Below are 15,150 nucleotides of genomic sequence, written 5' to 3'. Positions count from 1 at the left end.
TTTGTATGTTCTCCCCATGCTTATGTAAAGCAAAATAAATTCTCAATACAGAGGTTAAAAATCTATTTTCTTCTTCATCGTGGTGTGTGTGAGACACACACTCTGCTCTTCGAAGAAACTCTGCTCTGTCACTAATCTTTTCAGAGGTAAGGTGCTGGTTCGTTTGTGAACGGTAGGGAATTAGTGGAAAATAGGGCTGCACGATATTGGAAAAAAAATTACATTGCGATATATTTTTTTCCTGCGATATATATTGCGATGTGTACAAATTTATTTATGTTCACCAGGTGTTTTAAACTGCTTAAAAATCAAATAATAATTCAAGAATAATTGGGGTAATTTTGTAAGCATTTTTCAAGAATAAAAAGATGTAAAAGTATAATCAAAACCCTGAAATAAAATACTTCTTTTTTTAAGCTTATTTTGGGTTGTTTCATAAACAGTTTGGCTTCCCTTATTCACTGTCAATTCAGGCAAATCAAGGCTCTAATACGTTATGAAATTAATAATGAATGTTGCTTTTACCCTGATGAAAGGGAACTCATTTTGTGAATGAAAAGAAGACACTTCAATATCTCATTAAGGAATTAAAATGAGTGACAAAATAAGTAATTTAACATTTTATTTAACAACTTCTTTTTTGAAAACAGATTAGTAAATATATTTTGTCACAACAAAAAAAAAACCGAGTGGTAACAAATAAATTGTAATAAGCTAAACTTAACTTGTGGTAATGACAATAACAAGTGATGTTAACAATAATTATCTTACAATAAATAAAATAATATGTCAGAAGATTCTCTTTTTTTTTTTTTTTTAATCTGTATACTTTTTTTAGCAAGTAAAACAAGTGTTGGTCATCAGCTAACAAAAAAGATTAATCTTTTCAACAACTCTATAAAAATATTTGGTTTCTTTATATAAATCTATATATAAACACAGTTCTTTATGATCTACAAGACTGCACGCACTGCGTACACGCACTGCGTAAGGCGTCACACTGGCAAACACATCCGAAATAGTGTTTTTTTTTTTTTTTGCTTTGGACGGCAATCTGATCTGGCTTTGCATTCATCATACAGTACCTTGTGGTGCCAACTTAAATGGTCAAACAAATTCGTAGTGTTTCCGCGAGTTGTGGCAACAACTGCCAGGCACTCCCGACAAAGCACATGTTTTTGGTTAGCATCATCCTTTTTGTATCCAAAATACTTATACATATGACGGACGTTGCGGTTCTTTTTGCGACCAAATCTTCCATTCCGGCGCTTTTCTCCCGCGCATCCCGCGCTCACTTAGCCATCTCTGCGTGCATGAAGTAGGTGAAGCAACGTGTGCTTTGTAGTTTTTAAACAACCCTTAAATATGAGTTAATTACTTTATATTAGACAAATACTGTATAGATCTGTGAATAGAAAGTTTAGAAATATAGAAAGTACATTTTTAAATCAAACACGCAGAATTTTTTTTATTTTGTCCTGCATCGTGACTACCGCGCATGCGTACATCGCGATGACGATGCTGAAACAATGTATCGTGCAGCCCTAGTGGAAAATAATAGGAACGTACCTATTCTAATTCATGATTTTCTTTATTGATTTATTTAATCTTTATTTTCTTTATCGGACACTCGAAACTAAATAATGACACGCAAAGAAGTGATTCATTAATACAAGTAAATTAAAATAACATCAGAGAAATAGTGGAACCATAGTGCAACAATAACGGTTTAACGTCGGCATGTTAATTCCAGAGGAACAATATATACCGAAACATTCGGTATTATATATGTCATTTCATTTATTCCAGTGTGTATGCTGATGTTTATGTATTTTTGTTAAACATTTATATTTTATCAGGCAGTACTAGTCTGGCATTTCTAGTTTCCAGTGTGGTAACAAAGTTGCTTTTTGATCCTTCAGGCGCTGAACAGAAGGGAAGATCAATATCGTTCTAAGCTTTTTGTTTGTGTGCGGCATTTTGCGTTGATCCCTAAATCATTTGTTGCGCCGTAGAGAATAATGTTGTTTATGCTTTTAAACATGTATAATTTAAGGCGGATGGAACTTAAACACAATGTAGAGAGGAAATATATGTGGGTATCTTATTTGCGGGTTTATTTACGCAGCTATTGAATTCTGAGATGCGAATATCAAACTAACCTTACCGCCGTCACAAACAGGTGTTATGCGCTAAAATGCCCCCTGCCAGGGATTGCCCCCCTACATAATCTCTATCAATTATTATATGAGGACATACATCCAAAGGTTTATTTTTATCAAATATATCATTACTATTATAATTAACCCTAGGCAGGTGACAGCCGTCGAGACGATTAATACAAATCCCCCCAAATAATTATTTTATGGCACATTTATTTTGCAGGGGTTTGTCAATGTCCAAATAACAAATTATTTATCACAAATTACACTAAATAAAAATTGTTAGTGGTGAAAAATTACAGGGAACGATTTTTATTATAAAATAAGCAATATAAAAATATACATGTTGTATATGAAAAAAATATATAATTTATGTATTTTTCCCCTATACAACATTTTTTATATTGCTTATTTTATAATTAAATTTGTTTGTTATAATTTGTAAACCACAAACCTATGAATTAATGTTCTAATATATTATTTGAAAAAGATTATGTGGGGGGTGGGGGGAGGGTGCAATCTGTGGCGGGGGGGGGGGGGGGGGGCATTTTAGAGTATAACACCGGGTCAGTAGCGTACAGTGTGTAGTGAGCATAATAACGTCAATGGATACATTTGTTACATGGACCACAAAAAAGCAGGTGATTCAGCATCATCAGCCTAATCAACCAAAAATCCAGCCAAAAGGAAAACATGATGAAGCCTTTATTGCGTTTGGATTCATGGTGGGGATGGTGAGGGCAAAGAAGAGACCCATGTGTGTTTTGTGTCTTAAACCGCTGGCAGCAGACAGCATGAGACCCAACATATTAGGAAGACACTTAGAGACAACACACCCCAGTCACGTTAATAAGCCACTCGACTTCTTTGAAAGAAAGCTCTAGATAAGTAACAAAGTAAGTCTGTTATAACAATTGCACATGTATTTTATCTGTTTTGAACTTGGTGTTATTTGATCCTATTGGTTTAGAAATTGATAGTTCAATAAATAGTAAACTTGGCCGTTTTTGTTATCATTTTGTTGACAAGTGGGGCTTGAAAATTCCCCCACCACCTTAAGTGGGGAATGACAGAAAATGTTTGAGAACCACTGCTCTAGCCTCACACACACAGCGCCTGCGTACACAAATGGGAACACTTATCTGCCGGGATTTATTTTTTCCTTTTTTTTAAAGGTAAAGTGCAGGTTAATTTGTTTTATTTTTACTTTATATTTTGTATTAATTATTTTTATGTATTTATGTTATTGGGCTGTAGAACGAATAATTTAAGTTTTCATAATTTCTTATGGGAAAATTACATTTGGTTTACAAGTGTTTTGGAATACGAGCTCACTTCCAGAACAAATTGTGCTCGTAATCCGAGGTTCCACTGTAGTTTACCATGTATAGACAGAGTGTGCGGAAGAAACAGAAACAAAAGTGTGATTCTTTTCTGGCTTACCCTATAAAAGATTTTGTAAGTTTGCCCACTTGCAAAGAAATAAAGGGTCTGTGCAAGATTTCTCCCCATGGGCTAAGGATGATCATAAGAAACATGAGGGATCAGCCCAGGACTAAATGAGAGGAGCTAGTAAATGAGCTCAAGGCAGTTGGGACAACAGTCAACAAACAAACGACAAACCTTACTTACACACAATCGCAAACATAAATGTCTGGAGTTTGCTGGGACTTTAACTGGGTCTGTGTGCTGTGGTCAGATGAGAGCTTTTTGGCAACAAACACTGTCTGGGTCTGGCGTAAAACAAAAGATGAGTATGCAGAAAAGCACCTTATGCCCATTGTAAAGTATGATGGAGGGTCTGTGATGCTGTGGACCGGTTTCTTTTCCAAAGGCCCTGGCAACCTTGTTAGGGTGCATGGCATCATGAATTCTCTGGAAATACCAGCACATTTTAAATCAAAACCTGATGGTCTCTGTCAGAAAGCTGAAGATGGGTCATCATTGGGTCTTTCAGCAGGATAATGACTCAAAACATGTGGTGAAATGTACACAAAAATGGTTCTGACAAAATCAAGCTCCTCTCATGGCCATCTCAGTCCCCAGACCTCAACCCAATTGAAAACCTGCGAGGTGAGCTGAGCTGGAGAGGGAAGTGCATGAAAGAGGACCCAGGACTCTATTACTGGATGATCTAGAAAGATTGTGCAAACGGGAATGGTCAAAGATCCCACTATCTGTATTTTTCAATTTTGTGAAATGTTATAGAAGGAGATTAAGTGCTGTCTTAGAGTTGTACATAGTATTAAGGTCAGGGGTGGTCTACATCATGAACATTCTTTGGGCTGCTCTCGGCAAAGGGTCGCCACGGAGCGTAATTTGATTGAGTCCTTTCGGAGAAGGTGCTAAAGCTCAATTAGCATTTTCCTCCACTGTCAACTGCAAATCATCAAATAGTCAATTAGCTGTTACAAGTAAACAACAGATTATAATTAATAATTTTGTTTAGATTGTGTAAAGCTGCTTTGCAACAATGACAATTGTTAAAAGCGCTACACAAATAAAATTGAATTGAATTGAAAAATTGTTAGAGGGATTTTGCATCAAAATTGCTATTGTACATCTTGGTTGTTTCTATGAAGAAACTGTTTTAGGCACCAGACCTGAATGGCTTACAATAACGTCCAAATAGTTTCACCAATCTTCTCCATTTTTTGTAATTGGCACAGTCAGGAGACGCTGCTCTCCACTGTGATATGAAGTTTGTATTGGTTTGTGCACATTGCACACATTTCACATTATTACTGTTACTGTAAAAGTTATTAGGGTTAGAGGCAATTAATTTTTTTTTTTTACATAGGGCCGAGCAGGTTTGGACAGCTTTTTTAAAGAATCAAATCTCTTTTTTTTTTTTTTTTTTTTTTTTTTAAATGAATTTTGTATTTACATTTAGGCATTTTGGCAGACGCTCTTATCCGGAGCGACTTACATTTTTATCTCATTATACATCTGAGCAGTTAAGGGTTAAGGGCCGCGCTCAAGGGCCCAACAGTTGCTATTTAAGTGTGACAAACATCCAAAAGAAATGTAAAAAAAAAAAGGTTTTTATAACTGTGTTTTAAAAAAGCATTGTTACACTACTTTCTATAGACAGTTGTTACTTTTTTCACACAATGTAATGCATCACATCACCGCACCAAACATGACTTTAAAACTGGGGTACACCTCAAACAATGAATTTTGTATACCTTTTCACCCCTAGCATGCTTATATTACTTTGCCTATTTACTCAATACAGGTACACAAAGGCATCCCATAAAGCTTTGCTAAGAACAGTGCACCTCGAAAATGTAGAATATTTATAAAAATATAATTGTCTTTCATTATTTAACTTAAAAAGAGAAACTCTCATATCTTCCAGATTCTTTATATGCAAAGTGAAATATTTCAGGCCTTTTTTGTTTTGATTGGAGCTTACACCTCATTACAATCAAAAATCCAGTATTTTAATATATTAGTATTTCATTTAGCATTTGAGTAAATTACTATTCATACAGAATACAGTGTATCCCTGTCTAGTTCAGTACACACATGGGGAAGACTGTTGACTTAATAGTTGTCAAGAAGACAATCATCCACCCCTCCATAAGAAAGATAAGCTACAGAAAAATCTGTATTGAATCATATTAATGGAACCTTGACTGGAAGGGAAAATTTGGTAGGAAAAGGTGCGCAAGCAACAGGGATGATCACAGCTGTAAAAAGATTGTCAAGCAAAACTGATTCAAGAACCGTGTTTCATTAAGTCAAAGTCAACACAGTGTCTGCCAGGAGATTTTAGAGCATTTAATGCTTCAACCTGTTGACAAGCTTTATGGAGATGCCGATTTTCTTTTCGAGCAGGACTTAGTACCTCCCCACAGTGCCAAAACTACCAGTAACTGGTGTGCTGACCGTGATATTACTGATATTACGTGATATTATGTATATGTATATATTATGTGATACGCGAGCCCTTGCCGGGAGCAGCCGAAAGACCAACAACAACGTGATAGTGCTGTGTAGAGGAAGAGAAAGATTAGAAACACGGGACCCAACAATACAGATGAGTTGAATATTGATCTTGCCTCAGCAGTACCACAGGCTGATCGCCTCCATGCCAGGCCGTATTGATGCAGTTATTCATGATAAGGAGCTAAGTACTGAGTGCATAAATAAACATAAAAAAACATATTTTTCATAATTTCTTTATTGTAAACTTCTGTATTGCTTTCTATTGTTTTCATGAGCTTAAAGATGTAATCATCAAAATTAAAACCAAAAGGCTTAAAATATTTCACTTTCATATAATCAATCTAGTATATAATAAAAAAAAATTATCTTTTTACAATATTGATTTTTGGAGATGTACTGTAAATTGTTTATACCACGTTTAAATTAAATAACATTTGTTTCGCAGTACATCTGTCATATGTTAGGCAGAAGGTATCTAAATTGATAAAATGTAAAGAATAAGGTTAAATAAACACATACCTTTGCAAACATCAATAGAACATCCTTGAACACCTGGCATCACAACTGCATCTCTGATATGATGTTCAGCTTCACCTTTAGGTTGAACCCTGAGTCTCTGCAGAAATCTGCAAGAAACCAGTCCAGTCATATCACGCAGTCTTACACTCCAGCTTCTGAATTTATTGGTTTATTTATAATTTCATGCTGCATAATTATTTAACTGCAGTGTAGTAATGTATAATAACCTGCAAATAACTAAATACATTTTCCTGATTCTGGACATTTTTATGTTTAACTAACTGAAACAACACATCACTTCATTAAGAAGGAAATACACACACAATGTACACACTACATTAATAATAAAATGTACATCTGGACAAACTTCTGTGTCGGACTCGCGCATGCACGTTAACTAGCCCCGTTCCGCTTTAATTCTAACATAATACATTGGTGAATACCTAAGCAGTAACAGGCTACACGTTTTGTTTAGTTTTTTTAATGAAGAGATATGAGATTCCACTTACCTGAGGCTGTTGTTTACTCCCGGTGAGCATGTTGTGCGCATGTGCTTCTGGGGCGGACCGTATGTAAGGCCTCCAGGACACACACACGACGTGACAAAAAGTTTCAGATGTCATCTTGCATTTTACCATGTTAAACATCGTCATTAAACGTTAATGACAAAATCATCAATAAAGCAACTGAACATCCTAATTAGGAAAGAAAAATTGGTTTGTTTGTGTAGCATTAATGTGTAGAATCAATGTGTAGCATTAGCATGTATTAGCATCAGCCGGGTGAATAGAATTGAAGTTGTGCTACATTTAAACATAACCTTCAGTGTAGATTGACAAACATTATTGATGTATTATAATTATTTTTAACATTCACACAAATTAACGAACAATTCTGGAATTGTTTTCCCCTAAAAGTTATAAAGGCTTTTTATCAATGAATTCATCTTTATTCACCATAAGCAAATTCACATTTAATACTTCCTAGTGTGGATAATTAGACTCTGATCGGTCAGTTTGAATCACCTTACCAGATATAGATGCGCTTCGTTTGCTCTGCACTGCCCCCACTGAGAAGGACGTATCACAGACTATATATTTAATGCACACTTCCACGAGAGGCACTGCAAAGCAAACACACTTGGGGGGAGGAGCACCTGACTCCCCCCACCCCCTGACACACAGTCTTTTTTGGGCAAAAATTGGGACCTTTTTGGGGGGTGATTTTTATAATCACAGAACACACGCGGGCCTATTCTGGTGCGTGCGCGCGGGCCTGCATAGGTTAAGATTGGGGACAAAGATCTAAGTACACGCCAGTTGATTGGGACATACACACAGGTCCCCAATTGTTTTAGCAGACACGCGCACCAGAACACACCACCTGCGCACACAGGTCCCCATTTGTTTTAGCACACGCGCACACGCCAGGACACACACCAGAACACACCACCTGCGCACACAGGTCCCCATTTTTTTTAGCACACGCGCACACCAGAACACACATACACACACACACACACACACGCACACGCCAGGACACACACCAGAACACACACACACACACAACCCGTACATGCGTACTACTTGTATATGAAGTCTTCGCTCTTTTATCAAGTTAAAATGCAGTTAGAAATGTTGCATGTTTCGAAAAGCTCTTGTAGACCGCGTTACTTTTAATTCCTGGTTCCACTGTATAGGTTTCGGAAATGAGGTTAATTATTTTGGTAATGCAGAAAAAAACAGATAATATTTGCACAATCAAGCATTCAAGTTTATAACAGTTTTATTGTATAGTGCTTAAAAAATACAAAAGCCAAAAAAAAATTAAGAAAAACATTAAAACAGGAATAAACAGGGCAACATTTCAACATGTACTTAAAACATGAACCATTTAACCATTGCTTAAAAAAGCTGACCAACAAGGACAAATACCACTTTATAATAAATTGTATGATAAATGAGGATATTAAGCTGGTGGGTGCAAGTGTTTAAGATGGAGAAGATTGTGACAGGTGGAGAGATGAGGAATCTAAGACTGTAGGGTGTATTTTGATTTTCTAGCGTTCTTCCTTCTGTTCTGTGTTTCTGTATGATTGCTTTTGTCAATCTGGACCTTCCTTTTCACGTTAAAATGACACAAGGTAGAGAGCAGTATTATCTTTATTCTGATGCTTTTATATTTTATATTAAAAGCCATTAGTGCTGTGGTGTTTTAATGCTTACTGATCTGTAATTCAGCAGTGAAGGTGTAGAAGTGTGTGTGTGTGTGTGTGTGTGTTTAGAATTCAATTCAGTTCAATTTTATTTGTATAGCGCTTTTAGCAATTGTCATTGCCGCAAAGCAGCTTTACACAATCAAAAGAATTATTTAAGTGTGTATGAGATGTGAGTGTGTGTGAATCAAAATGATTAGATCGTCCCTGATGAACGAGCCGAGTGGCAAGGAAAAACTTCCAGAGATGGTAATAGGAAGAAACCTTGAGAGGAACCAGCCTCAACAGGGAACCCATCCTCATCTGGGTGAAACAGAGAGCAGTAAATGATCTGCATTTATACAGTGTGTAGGGTGGGAGGCAGTTCAGCTATAATAGCTGCTGTTAATTGATGTTAATATGGAGTCCAGGTAGTTATTGAAGACCCAGGTAGACTTGTAAGAAGTTCCAGTCCTGAACTATCGAACTGTCAAGTCCCCAGAGAAACAGTTGCCAACACCAGTCAAGGCCAGAACCATCTTCTAGGTAGAGAGAACCATCCCCAGACACCAGACGCATCCCAGAGAGACACACGGGGCATCCATGTGACGAGATCAGTTGTGTGATCAGTGTGAACATTGCTCATGTAAATTACAGCGTTCTGTCTTTACCAAAACGATGCAGTGAATCATAAAGCACATCACACACACACACACACACACACACACACACAGACAGATGCACACATCACAATCGAATATATTGAGATCACAAGAACTGATCATGTTCTAATCTCAAAGTAATGAAGTGTTTTTGGTGTTTTCTCTCGCGGTTCTCAGCAGGAGTGTGTTTAGACCTTAGGGATCAGAAGCGTTTGACTCCAAATGATTTATGGCTCCTCCTCCTATCCTCCTTCAGGACAATTACATGGTTTATGATGATATTTGTATATGGAATATTATAGTAATGGCAAAAATCACTTTCACACATCATAACGAGCCAGGGGTAGCTCAGTGGATAAGGCCTACGGTTTGGAAGATCCCAGGTTCAAACCCCACAACCACCAGGTTGTCCCTGTTGGGCCCTTGAGCGCGGCCCTTAACCCTCAACTGCTCAGATGTGTAATGAGATAAAAATGTAAGTCGCTCTGGATAAGAGCGTCTGCCAAATGCCTAAATGTAAATGTAAAATTTATATAATTTATGATAAAAAAAATTTAAAACACATTTATCACAACTTGGTTGACCAAACTGCTGTACGATCTTAAAGTAGTGGTGGACATAGAAACAGACTATAACAAGAAAATACAATGAAAATAAATCCAATTGAAACAATATACAACGATAAAAAGTAAAACAAGTGTGTCTTGTATACTGTGTTACGGTCATTAAGACTTACTTTCTCCACACTAGCATCTAACTGAGTGTGGGGGTGTGGTGTAAAATCTGAACATCTAAAATCTGTCATTTATTAAATTCAAGATATCAATAAACAAAAATAATTTGTATACTTGGTGTAAATCCAAATCCTCCTATCCAAATAATGATTAGAGTCACACTGGAAGAAATCAGAACATCAAAATGAAATAGCAATACTTTGGAACAAATATATAAAGTAACCTGTGTGTGTGTGTTACCTCTGCCAGGTCCTGGATGAGGAGTGCAATGCCTGGAAACGGCACTGGGACCAAACACAAGCCTCGGCCCCACACACACGGGTCGGGACGCTGCAGGTCCGAGTGTTACAAGCCGAGTCGCTCCGGCTCCAGAGACAGCTCGCGTAACCAGCACTCTCCCCGGGATCATCACACCTCCAAGCAGGAGTCGTATAGGAACCAGCACAACACAAGTCAGGACTCGTACCCAAACTGCTACACTGATTTACCCCGGATCATTGATCCGCAGCCACCCCACAGTCCTCCACGCTACGCTAACACCGCTGTGAGCTCCTGCCGTGAGAATCACAAAGCAAACCAGGATTCATTACGGAATCACAATATGGCCAACCAGAACCTCTACCGTGATAGTCAGGAACATTACTACGACCGTGTCTCCAATCTGGAGCGCAAAATGTCCCAGGATTCATGTCGCAATTTCTATACCAGCAGTCAGCCCTTATTCCGAGATCAGGATTCGCAGCGTGGTCACTGCGCCGATCCTCCACGCACTATCGTCATCGATACCCAGCCATCCCAGAACACGTCCCGGAGCTGCGGCTTGATCTCCGGCGCTCGCTGCGGCTCGTGCTCCTGGTCAGGCTGTCGAGCTCTAATCTGCTGCGTCCTCACCTGTGGATTTTACGGCCGCCAGCAGCCCTGCGTTCCCCCTAACGAGAGTTCCACTGACCCGCCGCCTAAATCTGAGCCTGAACCGCGGCGACCCGAACCAAAATACGAACCTAAAACCACCCATTTGCCCAGTTCTGGAAGCTTCCGTTATGGAGATGTGTACTTCGCTGGGAAGAAGGTCGTTTACTCACCAAATTCAGACGCCCCCGCGCGACGCAGCAGGTCTGCAGCAAAGGGCGAGAGCCAGAGACCTGTTAGCAACACCAGCATTTACTCCAGAGAGGACCTGGACGTGGACGAAGTGGATGATGGCGGCACCGACATCGACTCCCTCATCACCAAGAAGCTTCTGGAGCTTTATAAACTGCACCAGATCGAGCAGCTGGCCAAGTGCACCTCAGACCTGTCGTTCTCACGCAAGACGAACGAGATCAGTGACTTGATCAACAGCATCGCGCAGGACTACAACCTGGAGGAGCAGGAGGCGGAGTGTCGGCTCGTACATGGCGTCATACGCATCAGTACGCGCAAGTACAAGTCTCAGCCTTCTAAAGGCTACAAAAGCAAAGACTACAAATCCCAGGAGGCATTGCTGCAGGCTAACGGGAGAAGAGACGGAAAGCTGCCGGACAGCGGCAACGAAACCATGACCTGTACCTTCAGCACAGGTGAGTGGGCATGGACAAAATATTGCATCACATAAATCATACATAATCCCACACAAGTCCCACATACGTTATCCCACATAAGTCAAGGCCTTAATGCTGTGACAGCGGTTTATGACCTTTGATCTGTATGTCTTAAGATGATCCTGAGATGCTGGTGTCCGATCTGACACCATCTGACGAGCTGGCGCGGAGGATGAGAGGACACAGCGGGCGAAACGGTAAGACATTTACACTTTTAGGGGAAAGGAAGGTACTTTCTGGTGTCATTGAAGAACATCAGGTTTTTATCCTGTGTGTGAAGTGCTTCCTGTTTCTGAGATCATGTGCAAGTTCAGAAGCTGCTGAAGATAAAGGCTCCACCCTAGGGGCCTGGACAGGTCCTGAGTAGTGCCCTTATTTTAGGGAGCGTATGCAGTAGTGTGTAAGGATGGGCTCGTCTTTCTCTCATCATCCGTAGAATAATAACGTGCCTGCGAGGCTCAGGACCGGAACCCTCCGCAGGTTTTTGTCTTCTTCAGGAGTGTTGTTCTCATTTTTCAGCCAGGAATGTTGCTGTCAGCATTTTGTCCCCTATGGGGCCGCTCGTACCCCCTGCCACTTGCCCTGCTCCTGCCCCTACTCCCTGCCACTTGTCCTGCTTTTACCCCCTGCTCCTCCCCCTGCGATGTGGAGATGCTCTCAGGTTTCAGTGGTTGTGTGCTGGAATGTTTCATGCAGTGGGGTGTAAAAACACCAGGTGTAGATTTACACCGTCACTGAAAAGCGGTTCGCTTTGTTTGTATGGACGCTAAACACTTTAAACAGGAGGCTGAGATGGTGTGTGTGTGTGTGTGAGAGAGAGGTATTTCAGGTCTATGGATGTAAAATATATTTAGCACATGAGGTCACTGTTATTACTGATCCCTTGTAGCTCTGACTCATAGGGACTTTTAGCAAAGACTCCGCCCACTCTGCTCTGACTCCGCCTGTTTTGATGTTTGTGTTTTGAGTGTTGTTTCTGTCTCTCCACAGCGTACTCCTCAGGGATGCCCAGGGACTCATCTGCAGAACCGCTACTGTGCTGACAGACGCCAGACAGACACTCAGACGGGTTACAGACGCATTGGGTCAGCTGGATTACAGACTGTTCTGATTTTATGGACCAGAAGTCTGGGTTACAGACTAAAATGATCTGCAGACTGAGAGGCTCATTTCGAGATGTTACTGCTGTATTAAACACCACACAGAGGTGTTGCACAGCTGCACAATCAGACATGTTACAGACGGCACGTCTGGATTAGAGACGGCACGTCTACGCTATAAATCTTTGAGGGGGGGGCTGCAGGGGATTTACAGATTAGTGCTAAAGAAGAGCACGGAGTCGAGACTAGTGAGCGTCCTCTTCCTCATTCTGGTCCAGATCAGATCAGATGTCTGGATTAAAGATTAGAGACGCACAGCTGGATTAGAGAGCCTGACAGGGATTAGAGGGGTGTGTGTGTGTGCGCACTGGATTAAGCTGTGCTTAGAACTGACTCTCTCTCTCTGCCTGGTTTAGAGCACTCACTGGATTTTCTTTTCTCCCGGAGCATGGTGTGTGTGTGTGTGTGTGTGTGTTGGGATTAGACTCGCACTCCCTGCCTGTGATTATCCTATAAGAGTGTCCCGTATTGAGTCAGAAAGCCGGAACCTGTAGAACCTGCACTGCCGGTGCTCACAGACCACAGGTTTTTAACCTATATAGATATATTTAGTGCTTGTGTGTGTGTGTGTGTCCTCACTCACTCAGACTGGTTTTACCGCACTCCTCTTTCCATAACTAAGCTGGTCTCTCAGGTTCTCGGCCCCGCTCCCACTCTCTGCTCACTCTACTAAAGCACGCTGTGGGTTTGTTTGTTTGTTTGTTTGTTTGTTTGTTTGTTTTATGAAAAGGCACATTCTTTATTTTTTCTGCTTTTTGTTTACATGTGTATGGTGCACAACCCCTGACGGACTGTGTGTGTGTTTGTGTGTGTGTGAGAGACATTTATGAAAAAACGGTCAGGATTAAGCCATATAATCTGCACTTTTATGGACAAACATCTGTTCTTTTCTCTCTGCATTCTTATCTGAAGATTACAGCCTCCTCCTCCCTCTGTGTGTGTGTGTGCGTGTGTGTGTGAGAGAGAGAGAGAAAGAGAGAGAGTGTGGTAAACTGTGAACTCGTTTGTCTGGTTTTACAGAGCAGGAAACAAATAAAAGGAATTAAAGGAAATGAAATCCAAGTGTGTGCTGGAGGAGCTGAAACACTCAGCCGGCCTTTTAAGAGTTTACATTCTCATTTAGATCACATTTACCTTCATGTAATTTTATAATAAAAGTCGAAAAACGTGTTCTGTCATGTGTGTGTGTGTGTGGTTTAGTTTTCTTCAGGAATTTCGCAATCAGTGTTTTGCTGTAGGAGTGTTACTGGGTTACAGGGCGGAGCTTCTTGGTTAGGGGGCGTGGTTTTGTAACTATAGCTCCTCTGATGTCACTCAGCAACTTCTAGTTGTTAAGAAGAGCAAAAAATAATCAATATGTAACTAAACACACATCACACATAAATAAAATACCATTAATAGCTTTGTATAATCTACACCTGTATCTATTTATATAAATTATGTAATATAATATTTGTTACTATGCAAATGAATCTAAAACTGTGTGTGTGGCAACTAGTGATGCCATTGTATTTTATCCTGTACATAAATGTGTATACATATACTGTATAGGAATTTAAAAACAGTAATAAACACTTTAACATTTTCTTTTTCTAAGCAAAATGTTAAGTTGTTTCGTTCTTGTGCCAAAGCACCACACGAGGGCGCTGTGACACCACACAAACATACACAGAGCTGGAGCTCAGAGTGCCGTATCAACACACACAAGTGCACTACACAGGGTGTTCAGCCATGTTAAGTGTGATTCCAAACTTCCAAGGGAACTGTGAACGGTTTAGGGAACGAGTGAACAGCAGGTGTTCACTTCAACGGAAAAGGGAATGAAAATATCCCCACAGTCATTGTGTCTTGCTGGAGTGTGAAAAAGTAAAGTTCGAAATAGGATTTATATATTAAAAGTACACAAAAAATTCACATTTTTAATTTTAAAGAATCTGTAGTATTATATTGACTAGTAATCTGTAAAAAATATATAAATCTCTGTACATCTTTATTATAATTAATCAATAATTTATTCACAAATGATAGGTTTCAACAGTATGTTTTATGATATATATTCAATATTTAATGTCCATAGTGTAAAATCACCGACATTCCCTGTAAAACAGAGCAGGGGGTAGGGAGCACCCTGTGAAGTACACTATGGACAGTGGTGGAGGAAGTACTTAGGTTTAGTACTTAAGTA

At 39.7% G+C, this 15,150-nt stretch overlaps 1 protein-coding gene across 1 annotated transcript in view; it reads left to right on the top strand.

The window, feature by feature from the left end:
* kdf1a (keratinocyte differentiation factor 1a) overlaps positions 1-14,551 on the top strand; it is a 24,106-nt gene extending 9,555 nt beyond the window's left edge. Inside the window, exons 2-4 of the mRNA XM_053490692.1 lie at positions 10,475-11,784; positions 11,922-12,002; positions 12,796-14,551. Of these exons, the coding sequence (XP_053346667.1) occupies positions 10,475-11,784; positions 11,922-12,002; positions 12,796-12,848 (1,444 nt within the window). The 3' untranslated portion in view covers positions 12,849-14,551. The remainder of the gene's footprint in view (positions 1-10,474; positions 11,785-11,921; positions 12,003-12,795) is intronic.
* The last annotated feature ends 599 nt before the right edge of the window (positions 14,552-15,150 follow it).

This window comes from Clarias gariepinus, unplaced genomic scaffold, assembly GCF_024256425.1.
Source record: "Clarias gariepinus isolate MV-2021 ecotype Netherlands unplaced genomic scaffold, CGAR_prim_01v2 scaffold_30, whole genome shotgun sequence".
In the NCBI taxonomy this organism is placed as follows: Eukaryota; Metazoa; Chordata; class Actinopteri; order Siluriformes; family Clariidae; genus Clarias; species Clarias gariepinus.
Note: the sequence above shows the minus strand (reverse complement) of the source record. Positions and strands in the feature narration are given on the sequence as shown.